General features: G+C 47.6%; 1 protein-coding gene across 1 annotated transcript in view; it reads right to left on the bottom strand.

Moving 5' to 3' along the window:
• Positions 1-5,201: 5,201 nt before the first annotated feature.
• LOC112555487 overlaps positions 5,202-12,963 on the bottom strand; it is a 52,891-nt gene continuing 45,129 nt past the window's right edge. Inside the window, exons 7-8 of the mRNA XM_025223921.1 lie at positions 7,692-7,747; positions 5,202-5,239 (exon numbers count right to left, since the gene is read on the bottom strand). Of these exons, the coding sequence (XP_025079706.1) occupies positions 5,202-5,239; positions 7,692-7,747 (94 nt within the window). The remainder of the gene's footprint in view (positions 5,240-7,691; positions 7,748-12,963) is intronic.

Here is a 12,963-nt window from a genome sequence, read left to right as displayed (position 1 = left end):
TCAGATCTGGTGCTGTTGATTCTTTGTTTGGCTGACTTTCTCTCTTCTATCTTCTTCCATGTCTCTTCTCTGATCCACTGTTCTTTCCTTTTCCGTTGGAAGCCCAGTATTTTCTCTCCTGATTCCTGTAAGACTCGATTGAAGTCGTCTAAGGTCATCTCTTGTTGGTCTCCTAGTGCCTGAAACCTGTTCTTTACTTCCATAGCAAAGGCCCTTTCGGTGGCTGGATTTTTCAGTTTGCCAGAGTCCACTCTCTGCTGACGTGCCTGTTTTCCTCGTGATCGACGTAGCTTCAGAGAAATTGTGGCTATCACAAGAGTGTGGTCACTGGCAATGTCTGCTCCTCTGTAGGCTCTAACATCCTGAAGTGAGCTCCTCCATTTTCGGTTGATGATGACATGGTCTATCTGGTTCTTTGTGATCCCATCTGGTGATGTCCACGTTGCCCTGTGGATGTCTTTGTGTGGGAAGAGTGTGCCTCCAATCAGTAGGTTGTTTTCTTCACAAAAGTCTGCCAGTCTCTCTCCGTTGTCATTGATGGTTCCGATTCCATGTGTAGCACTCTAGAAGTGTACTGAGTATGTAATTGTTGTTGTAAGGTCAGCGTCGAGTGACGCTGTCCTATTTCCCACGCTGGCTGCGTCCGTAGGTAGCCAACCTTGAACTGTCCAACCGCGACCACTGCCCTTTCCCACGCTGGTTGAGCTCAGGTTAGCCGACCTTGAACTGCCCACCCCCCGGCCACTGGTCTATTGTTACACCCGCCTGAGAACTTGGGTGGAAACAATGACCAGACAGGGCGAGGGGGGGCAGGGGATGGAGGGATCGACATTCTAGAATGTTCCGAGGGTAGGGAAATATAAGTAGCGGGGCGGACAGTGGTTGGCATGCTGTTGAGATTTTGAGAGAGAGAGAGGAGGCAGGCCAGCAACCGAGAAAAGAGTTGAATAAAGAAACTTTAACGTGAGAAATCCATCTTGTGTTTTCATGTACAACGTAGCTCAACCCTACGTAGCCATTGACGTATTGGTTACATTTCTGGCGCCCAATGTGGGGCTAGTTGTACAGGAGCAACTTTAATTCCTCGGCAGAACACCATGGCTGACTGCAGCACAAACAGCACCGGAGCAGCAGATAAAGACAGCATCATCGAAGAACTTCGCCGCCAGCTAGAAGAGCTCCGGTCTGAAAGTGCTAGGAACGAAGTGACAAAGGCAATACATGTGCAATTACTACCGCCCATTCCTCTCCCAGAATTAAAAACATTTACAGGGCTTCCGCCTACATCGCCCCAAGAGGTCACCTTCGAGCAGTGGAAAGTGCAGGCGCTCGAAATACAAGACGATGCACTGATCGAGGAGAAGTTCGCGTTCCTGAGACGAAGTCTGAAAGGAGCGGCACATCTCCACACCAAAGACAAACAGTATGGCACCGTCAGCGAATTGGTTGCAGACTTGCAGGCCCTGTTTGGGGGGCTACAAACTGCAGACGACATCTATATCGAATTGTGTCAGATGAGACCGACCAGAGAGCAGTGCCTGTCACAATTCCTTCTGCAACTCTCCACGAAGATGTCGGTGCTAAAAACATTAGGTGGCCTGACGGAGGAGGAATGCAACCGCAGGCTGTATTATATATTCTCCAAGGGAATCTTCGAACCTATGGTCGCCATGGACATTCGAAATAAATTTGGGATTCCTGGGGAAGGTAGACCCACCTTCCCTGAGTTATACCGCCATGTGCGGCAGATTGAGAGTTTGATCTCAAAATGTGATTCATCAAGTGAGAAGGGTGAGAGATGCACCAAAGCCCGTACAGAGGTGCGTGTCACCCATGTACAGCAGGACAGACCGACCCGTAAGGTGAGAAGAAGCAAGTACTGTTTCAAGTGCGGGGAAGAGGGACAGACGGGGGCATCCGTATTGCGGTGTTAGAGGTGAAATTCTTGGATCATCGCAAGACGAACAACTGCGAAAGCATTTGCCAAGCATGTTTTCATTAGTCAAGAACGAAAGTCAGAGGGGAATAATGGAATAGGACCTCGGTTCTATTTTGCTGGTTTTCGGAACACGAGGTAATGATAAAGAAGGAACCGACCTGACAGTGACGGGGCCAGAGACCAGGATATACGCCAGGGAGAGGAAGAGCCTGATGCTAGAACATGGTGTGCTCTACCGGCGTGTGTCTGACGCCACATCAACCCGGGTGCAGCTGGTGGTACCCCGCTCCATGCGACAGGAGGCGATGAGAGGTGTGCACGATGAGCTCTACCACACCCACTTTGACGATGCCATACGACACGCACGAATGCGTTTTTTCTGGCCGTTCATGGCGGCTGATCTCAAGAGGAAAATCCAGAGCTGCGAACGGTGCGTTCGCAGTGGGACGCACGCGCAGAAAGCACCCATGTCAACCATCGTGACATCACACCCACTGGAACTGCTGACCATAGATTTTCTCACCATTGAGGTCAAAGGGGAAAAGCAGAACATACTGGTCATTATGGACCATTTTACGAAGTTCGCGCAAGCAGTACTGACGAAAGACCAAACAGCAAGAACGACAGCCAGGGCTCTGTGGAACGAGTTCTTCATGACTTATGGATTCCCCGGCAGAATTCTGTCTGATCAAGGTCGGGATTTTGAGTCAAAACTCATCCAAGAACTGTGTAGCCTGGCCGGAATCCAGAAATGCAGGACCACGCCCTATCACCCCTGCGGAAACCCTGTGGAAAGGTGGAATAGAACGCTGATCGGTATGCTGCGAACTCTAGAGACTGAACAGAAGAAAGACTGGAGGAAACACCTGAAGTCTGTGGTGCATGCCTACAACTCGTGCATACACAGCAGCACGGGATTCTCACCCTCTTACCTGTTCTACGGACGGCACCCAAGACTGCCAGTCGACCTGGCATTTGGCCTGGACATAGGGAAGCGACAAGGGAAGAGTTGCAGGCAGTATGTGCAGGACCTGAAAGAGAGCCTCCGTAGTGCATACAGAATGGCCACAGAGCAAATGGAAAAGGCCTCACTTAAGAACAAGATAAGGTATGATGCAGGAGCTTTGGCAGCTACCTTAGAAGTGGTAAAGAAGATGGGGCCACGAATTACATCCAAAGTGGATGACCGCTGGGAGGAAGGAGTTTTTATCGTGATGGACAAAATGAACAATATACCGGTGTATGTAGTTCAACGAGAGGACGGCTCCGGACCAAAACGGACACTCCATCGCAATCTATTACTCCCAGTGGGTGCATTAGGCTGGGCACCACCTTTGGCCCAGGAAAGAACCACCAGAAACAACAATCCCAGACAGCGCACAGACGAGGTAGCAGCCACACCCCCCGACTGTGGGAATGGTGAGGAGGACGAACCGATGCAATTTCCAGACATCGAAGTGGGCCTAGACTTGAGGCCAGAGGCACCAGAGTTTATTCCAGCCGCGATACTTGCAGAAAACCGGGAGGAGGAAGTAGAGCAGGAAGATGAAACAGAGGAGATAGCAGAGAGCGACAGTGAAGAGGAAGATGAAAGTGAGGAGATAGCAGAGAACGGCAGTGAAGAGCAGCAACCTCTACGCCGCTCTGACAGAATCCGCCGACCGGTGGACAGACTAAACTTAATGCACCGATGTGCAAGTGGTAATCAGTCGGACAGGGCGAGGTTGCATGGTGTCCGACAAGAGATGGCAAATCTGTTAGCTTCTAGTCAGAAAGCTCCCCACCAGGTGATGCAGTCTGTATGGTTGGCCATAAACGATGTAATGGAAGTATTGGAGAGGTGGCTTAGCTTACCTGTAATTGAAACTGATGTGTGATCGGTCGAACCTTTTTTCTTCAGTAGCTTTATTTTGACAGACACCTTTAGGGGAGTTCTGATATTTTGTTGTATTGAATTGATGTACATGGATGTGTAATACTTGTTATGCTATGGTAATTAGGTATATATGCTGCAGTTTGACTGTAGAGATTTGTTCACGGGGAAATCTTGTTTTATGTTCGGGTTGATGTTTCCGTTTTTTTTCAAATGTAAATTGAAAGGAAACATTTTTTTTTCTTTCCCCGGGTAAGTGTAGCACTCTAGAAGTGTACTGAGTATGTAATTGTTGTTGTAAGGTCAGCGTCGAGTGACGCTGTCCTATTTCCCACGCTGGCTGCGTCCGTAGGTAGCCAACCTTGAACTGTCCACCCGCGACCACTGCCCTTTCCCACGCTGGTTGAGCTCAGGTAGCCGACCTTGAACTGCCCACCCCCGGCCACTGGTCTATTGTTACACCCGCCTGAGAACTTGGGTGGAAACAATGACCAGACAGGGCGAGGGGGGGCAGGGGATGGAGGGATCGACATTCTAGAATGTTCCGAGGGTAGGGAAATATAAGTAGCGGGGCGGACAGTGGTTGGCATGCTGTTTGAGATTTGAGAGAGAGAGAGGAGGCAGGCCAGCAACCGAGAAAAGAGTTGAATAAAGAAACTTCAACGTGAGAAACCCATCTTGTGTTTTCCTTTTCAACGTAGCCCAAACCTACGTAGCCATTGACGTATTGGTTACATGTCTAAAGACTGACAAAAGTCATGTTAGATAAATCAGCAACAAAGCATAGAGGTAGTGGTCACAAGTTATTCATGTATAGACCTAGTGACTGTATATATAATAGAGCTAGTGGTCACACATACCTTGCGGGGTGTAGTGCATGCTCGGGAATACTTATATACCAAAAATGTCATACACAAAAATGTGAAGGGTAGCCATGTTTTATCACCAGGTAGCCTACAGGTGTGTCTCACTGACTCCACAACTCTGAGGAGGAGACAGCGCGCAGCAGTGACCATCAAACATGTCTAATAAAGGTTCCCACACCTGCTGACAGTTCCTGAATTTTGTTTAAGTATAGGACTGTTGTCGTCACTATACGACCCCCACCACTCGGTTACATTAGATTTCGTACTCGGTCTGTAATCTTACTTCTTGTGATGTGAACTATCGAAAACAAACACGTGTCTTTGTTTGCTGGATGAGGTCTACTTTGCTTTTATATGTCGCCCTCTATTGATTTGGATTCTATAGCTTTCTCAGAAGATATAGTCACCGTACGTTCGCTAGTGCTGGTCAAGAGAATTGTTTTCATGTTTTTGAGACCTTTTACTTTAAACAAAAAAACCCAGAAAACACACACCACAAGAATAACCACCACCACAGCGCAGTTCACCGCTCTAGCAAAGTGACCCCAAGACACAGTACAGCTGCAGTCAAACATACAATGAAATGTCTAGTCCCAAGTTATACATGTGTTGACTCCATCAAACAGATCGGGAAAAGGTTTTCTTTAGTCAAATAGATCATCGACACACAGAGGTACAGACGCGTTTTATCTTCGCACTGATCATCGCTTTCCTGACAGACGACACTCGCTGTCCACCTTCATCCTCCATCCACATGACGTCACTGAGGGCTAACATCCCGTCAGCAATGGCTGATTGTGAGATTTCGTGTCATGACATGTCACGGTCAGGGTAAAGTGTGTGTTGTGACAAAATGTTGGCAAACTGTAACAGTGTCATGTCAGCAAAAGTCTTTATTGAAACACCGTGAAACCTGGGGGCGACAATTAGAAACGATTTGAAACAACATTTGTACATCGTGTGAATGTGTTTGTGCCAAACAGACATTACAGTCTGATGAGGCCCTTTGACAGCACGTGCACAACCTCTTATACACACAGTGACACAGATATCACACTGGTAGACTGACACACGCACGGATGTGATGACACATTAACACACACAAAAACCCCTCTGAAACAGACAAACTTGTTGACACTTGTTGTTTTGTAAACAGAGACATGGACCTCGTGATGTAAAAATCTGTAATGACGAAATATCTTTTACGTCATAAGGTGATGACGTGGTAATAGACTGAGAGTAAAAGAGAACAAACACTAAAAGACAATTGTTGGTATAAGAGACTGACACACGACTACAGCAGGTGACAGGTGTGTCAGTGTTAGTGTCAGTGTCAGTCACCTTCTAGCGGCTAGTAGTCAGTGAAGACAATCACAAGTTGTGACGTACAGCGGGACAGGAGGTCAAGTCGGACAGAGGTGAAGTTGAAAGGTCTAAATACACCGTAATCAGGGTCCTCCAGACAGACGACGACTTTTCTCTCCAGACCACGAACACCAAGTCCACTCGCCACCCACACCACGTCACTGCGGGCCGTGGCAACGTCCTCGATGTCATCATCCTTCATCAACTGCACTGGGATACCCGCTTCTTGCAGTCCTGTGACCACACCCGACTGATCACTAACGTAATCCCAGTTCAACACCAGCACGTCTCTCCACTGTAGACAGGGTGGTGTTGTGCCGCCACTGGTAGAGGTCAATGTTGTAGATGTTGTTGTGCTTCTCCCTGTCAACATAGATATAAACAATAGCATCGTGACGTCATCACGTAAGCTGAGAGACACACGTCACTAGCACAGTCTTATTTACAACACTGTTTCTCACACGTTCGTTATTTATCACACAGGTAAGTGTTTAAATGTAAACAACGTTACACAAAACAATACACACACCTACCTGTAACACCAACACGGAGACTGTGTAGGAAACTGGCCACCTCACGACCGCACGTGACACATTCACCTGGTCTGCGACTTGAGTGACCCTGACCTCGGTGATACAGTCGTGTGACTGGCGGGCCGTCTGTGTGGTCGGGCACACCTCGCTCAATGTACGGCAGTACACGCCGGTGTGTAGTGATCCTCGCGTCCTGCTCGACTTCCCTGACGACGGCCGGAGGAGAACGGAGGGGTCTGGTTAAATATTCTACTGGCCAGTTGGCGAGTGCGTTATCATGGAAGCAACTTGCCGCCCACAGATGGAGAAGAGGAACTCGTGTCGGCAGCAACTTACACAAAGACCGGAAGTTGTTGTTTCTGTAGCCAAGACTGTAACATAGGATGTAGCTACACGGGTTACACTGTGTACTATTATTAATGTGTAAATCTGTTTGTGTATCATGTGTAATATTGTTAACAATGATGTCATCATGTAAGTGATGTCACAATAATGACACGTGTTGCAACACAAACTGTGTAACAGCCGATGCTTCAAAACAAATCTATGTTGACAACACAACACCTCCATCAGGTGTCACAACTGTTGAGGAAACATCACCTGTTAAACATCAAATAGTTGTAATCCAGTAAATGTAGACAGCATCTACCTGTGTGTCTATCATCACATCACACGCTGTACAACTCACCTGTGCTCACTCACTACTTCATCAGCGATGACGTACAACGACCCTCCGCTCGCTGCCTGTGACAAGTCGTTGACGGCCTTCTCCACGTCTTTACCCAATTCAAGGTCATACTGCAGGAGGTGAGGCTGACCGGGTGATACACCTGCTGACTGTTGTGTCTTTACTGTCTGCAGCAACAGGTGATACAACATGCTGCACGCTGCTCGACTCCCCCACCACGTACTGACAACGTAGACGTGGTGACCACATCGCAGCCACTCTATGGCCATCAGCAGCAGCACCACAGTTTTACCTGTACCGGGCGGTCCGGCGACAAAGAGTCTGGGAGGCGCCGTGTGTAGCAGGTGAACTTGCTCCGGGAAGAGTGTTATTACAGCAGTGTAGCACTCTCCTGTCCACCACACGGCCTCACCCAGGGTCTTGACACTCACACGTGGAGGACATGTGCATGGCACAGTCACTGTTGTCGCCGGACCACAGAACCTACAACAAACAAATGTTGGATATTTGAGCTCATCTTACTATTAAAATGACGAACGGTATGTATATATTAAGAAATTTACATCATTTACTACAAGTGGTTTGATACATTGAGTGATAATGTTTTTTTCTTGACGTACTAACGTACTTCTATGATAAGAAACAAAACAAAAAATTGAAAGTAGTTACTAAATTCTGTTTCTCTCTCTGTCACTAACGGTCTACTGTCTACTAAGAGTTGTACATGTCGCGGTGAAGCATGAATTCTTCTCTCTAACTTTATTCTCTTCACCAATAAATACTGTCACCTCCGTAATCTCACACCAATCGGGACAAAATAGCTATTGTTAACTTTGTGAAAATAGTTTAGCTGAGTGAATAAACAAAGTAACCTCACATAACTAGTACAAACTGTACAGAATCTTCATAAAATATTTACAGTAAAACCTCGATTTCACGTTTCTCAAGGGACCGCCATAATAAACGTGACATAGAGGAAACACTTTACTTGCTTCACGTGACATCCAGACATGGAGAAAGTATGACAGACACCGCATGTCACAATCCTGTCTAAACATATTACGATGTCAAAGTCCAACAGGTGAGCAGCAAGGTTGTGACCGTGTGTAGACAAGACTTTATGTCCCGTGGGGATGAACTCATCCAAGGTGGCCTGTCCTGTGAGTTGTGCTCGTATTTACAACATCACGTGTTCCGCACGTTGCACGTGTCCCAACATGTCGCTGCCCCCAGGGGCCTGAAGGCAAACTTCCCTCATGTGTCCAGCGCTGTGAGGGCTTCGGACACTTGTTGGTGGTGGACCTCTTGATTCTCAATAGTCGTCGTCACTTCCGGCGTCGCCATAATCTCATCTCCACTTTGTGTCACAGACGCATCTTCTTCGCAAAGTTTGTCAAGAGAAAGTTCACCGCAAATTTCCAAGCTCTTGTCTCAGATAAAAAAATATTTGAAGTTGAATTTAGATGCACCAGAGGTCACTCTGTCCTAGTCGCCTACGCTGATCACACTCTCGATACCTCTACCACTCACATCGTCATTTACCGCTTGCTCTCACACTGAACTGCTTGTTACACTTTTAATTAACTCGTTGAGCCCCCAACACGCTTAACCCAAATAAACCACACAAGGTAATTTAGTATATTAAAGACGGCTATTAATCATCGAGAGGATTATACAAATTACCAAATGATTTAGGAATAAGAAAAGAACATGCAAATATGCAAATGAACTAATTCCCTATCTCGGCTAGTTATCGTGTCCCGTTAACACTAATTATTCTCCTTACTACTAATCCAGATTTCTAGTGAGTCATTTAATATATTCTTAACTGCAATACTCACAATGCTGTACACTCACTCACTCCTTACAATACATACACACGCCACTTGACTTGACCCAAGCGCCCTTCCTGTGTGGTGTGTTAGTCTCTGATGGACACACACAACCGTCACTTGAGATTTGGCACAATAGTTCTTGCTGTATGGAGGGACCTCTAGACTCGCCGCAGAAGAAATGCTATTCGATGACTTGGGTCTTCTGTTGTCCGGCACCGCGATGAAAGATGTACGACGTAGAGGATTGGGACGAATTCTAACACGAATCGCCCCTGAAGAGAGTGCACATTGGTTACGTCACCATCAGGCCTGAAGTTTCTCAAAGTAGAAATCAGCACCGACTCTTGTGACCCGAGCAACTTTTCCACTACGCTACGAGGAGTTAGTCATGGATTCGGAGCGACAAAAGTCACTCTCCCTTTATGCTCAAGTTTGGTGAGCGGACTTTCACCTTCTTGGTCTGTGTCCCTGTTCCAACGTCTTCTGTCTGACTGGTGATTGCTGACACACGAGGTAGCGAGGACTTGAGTTGCAACGTCCTCTTCGATTCTTACACTCAAAGGATCCCTAGCGACAAGCTTCGAACTTAGGTCTAAACACAATATTAAACGCTGGCTTGTGGCCGTACATCTATCTATCTATTCCTCTTCGTGCATCAGGTTGCACATAAGGCCTCAACCAGAGTCCGCCACCGATGTCAATCGGCTGAAACCCGCTTTAGGTGACCCCATATTCAGCCCTTTCCCTTCATCTCCCTTTCCGCTGTTCTTCTCCAAGTTTCCTTTGGGCGGCCTCGTTTTCTTCGGCTGTCTGGAGTCCATCGTACGGCGACTGTTGAGAGGTCTGCTGTCTGCTGGCGGAGCACATGTCCAATCCATCGCCAACGCCTTTGTTAAACCAGCGTGGTGATGGACTTGGTTTGAGTTCTTCGTTGGTGATGGTATCTCCACCTCCGCATCCCCGGTGTTTGACATTTTGGACCCAAGATAGGAGAAACTGTCAGCTTCCTCAATCTCTTCTCCATTTAGTTTGATGCTGTCTTGGACTCTGGCGTTCACTCTCATACTTTTCGTTTTCTTTGTGCTGACCTTCAAGCCAAGGTTTCCAGCTGTTTCTGAGAAGGCCTTTGTTTTTTTCCTGCATGTCTTGGTGGCGGTGTGACAGCAGGGCAATGTCATCAGCAAAGTCCAAGTCTTCCAGCGCTGTTGTGGCTGTCATAGTCATGGTCCATCTGATCCCTCTCCTCTCACTGTCGGTGGAAGTCTTCATGATCCAGTCCATGGCCAGGATGAAGAGGAACGGCGACAGAATGCAGCCCTGCTTCACCCCGGTACTGACGTTGAAGGGGTCAGTGAGCTCCGTGTCACTGACAACCTGGGATTTGAAATCGCTGTACACCATTGCAACGACCTGAACAAGTTTTGCAGGGACTCCGTAATGCCTCAGGATCTTCTATAAGGACTCGCGGTGGATGCTGTCAAAAGCCTTCTCCAGGTCGATGAAATTGATGTACAGCGGTGTGTTCCATTCGTTGCTCTGCTCCAGAATCTGTCGCAGAATGAAGATGTGTTCGGAGCAGGATCGCCCAGGAGTTGCCGTCAGTCATGACAAAACAATCTTGCTGAAGACCTTGCTGGTGAGGGAAAGAAGTGTTATGCCCCTCCAATTATTGCAGTCTCCAAGATCTCCTTTCTTGGGTAACTTGAAGATGAGCCCTGTCTTCCACGCAACAGGGACCTGCCCTGATTCCCAAATTTGCCTGAAGATTTCAGTCAGATTGGGAGCTGTCACATTTATATCTGCTTTCAACATCTCTGCTGTTATTCCATCTGCCCCTGGTGCTTTGCCGTTCTTCATTGTCTTGACTGCTGCTGTCACTTCTTCCAGGCTTGGTGGGTCTGTGCAGATGTCAAGGTCTATAGCTGCTGGCTGGATGTCTGCAAGCTGAGGGGGATCTGGTCTGTTTAGAACCGACTCAAAATGTTCCCTCCAGCGCTGTAGTTTTTCTGCCTCTTCCTCGATGCAGCTTCAGAGAAACTGTGGCTATCACAAGAGTGTGGTCACTGGCAATGTCTGCTCCTCTGTAGGCTCTAACATCTTGAAGTGAGCTCCTCCATTTTCGGTTGATGATGACATGGTCTATCTGGTTCATTGTGATCCCATCTGGTGATGTCCATGTTGCCTTGTGGATGTCTTTGTGTTGGAAGAGTGTGCCACCAATCATTAGGTTGTTTTCTTCACAAAAGTCTGCCAGTCTCTCTCCGTTGTCATTGATGGTTCCGATTCCATGTTTGCCCATAACATGCTCCCTGCAGGTGTTGTCACTTCCCACCTTGGCATTAAGGTCACCGATGATGAGCAGCATATCATGGGCTGGAACGCTTTCTGAGGCTGCCTGGAGCTGATCGTAAAAAGCATCCTTGTCTTCTGCCTCGGAGTCATTTGTTGGTGCATAGCAAGCTAGCACTGTCAGCTTGCTGTACTTTGAATGGAATCTTGCTCTCAAAAGCCTGGGTCCATAAGGCTTCCATTCCAGCAGTGCCTTTTCCGTTTTCTTGTTGAGGAGTAGAGCTACTCCTTCACAGTGCTGAGCGTCTGATCTTCCTGAGAACAAGATGGTATGTCCTGACACTAGTCTCCTCTTTCCTGTGCCGGTCCATCTGACCTCACTGACTCCCAGGATGTCCAAGTTGTAGTTGTCAAACTCCTTGACTAATTGGAGCATCCTGCCAGTCTGGTACAAGGTCTGGACGTTCCAGCACCCCACCCTCAACTTTTGCCTCGGCTTCAGTAAATCCGCTGTCGGGGCGCCAGCTACCTTTCGGGTTTGGCTGTCGTCCGTCATTAGTCCAGTCTCCTGGTGTGCTTCATTACCTCCGCCATCTGTGACGAGTTCTCTGGTTTTAGTTTCTGTAACATGATTTTTTTTTACATGGTGGGGTTGTTAGCCCTACCACAACCTATTTTACCTCTAGGTGAGGTATCCACCTTAGTCACCTCTTACGACATGCCTGGCTGGATGGCAGGGACCCTATTCTTACAATGCTTGCTAGGCAATCATACCCCGGGGTCCCACAGGGGTGTGGCCGTACATGCACGCGATTAATCATTCGTACCGCATTACCTGCCACTACAACCAATCACGCACCACAGCTAGGTTTTCCTAGTTGTTCACAAGCTAACCTTACAAGTCCCAAAAAGCTTGATTAATGATCTTATCCTCGGCAGACACAATGAGGCAACAAGCGATTTTAAAGTAAAGAGACCAACAGAGCCAATGACTTCATCACGACCCCTACTGTTTTCTGGACAACAAAATACTTACCAAAAATAATAAAAAAGAATTTATATCTTATCATACATTTCTACAACTCACCTGGCTACCAGTGTCTTGTACACGTAACGTGTCATGTGACTGTCAGGTCCAGCCCCAGCCACACGTCGCTGCCACCAGTGTCCGAGTTCCCTCAGCACGTGACTACTGACGTCACACGGTGTCTTGGGGTCAGACATCTGATCACAGCACAGACACAGACCTGGGATGTCAGCGGGGTCTGCTGTTCCCAGACACAGACACAGGTCCTGTAATACAACCACGTGATCAAAAGAGCGTATTCTTTGACAGTTGTGGTGTCTAAACTAAGCAGCTTTTTGAAAATTATAGTATCATCTGATGTCACCAACCAGGGCTATCTCCGTTCGCGGCTTGTAAGTGTGAATGTGTATGTGTATGAGTAGCAGTGAGCAAGAGTTAAGGAGGGACGTGTAACGGAACACAGTGCTCACCGAAGCCCAGGATTATGTGTGAACTTTATTGCTGCAATCTCGTATAAGCCAGCGTGGCAGAAGGACATTGTGTCGAAA

This window comes from Pomacea canaliculata, linkage group LG14, assembly GCF_003073045.1.
Source record: "Pomacea canaliculata isolate SZHN2017 linkage group LG14, ASM307304v1, whole genome shotgun sequence".
NCBI classification, from domain to species: domain Eukaryota; kingdom Metazoa; phylum Mollusca; class Gastropoda; order Architaenioglossa; family Ampullariidae; genus Pomacea; species Pomacea canaliculata.
This window is presented reverse-complemented; position numbering and strand designations above follow the sequence as displayed.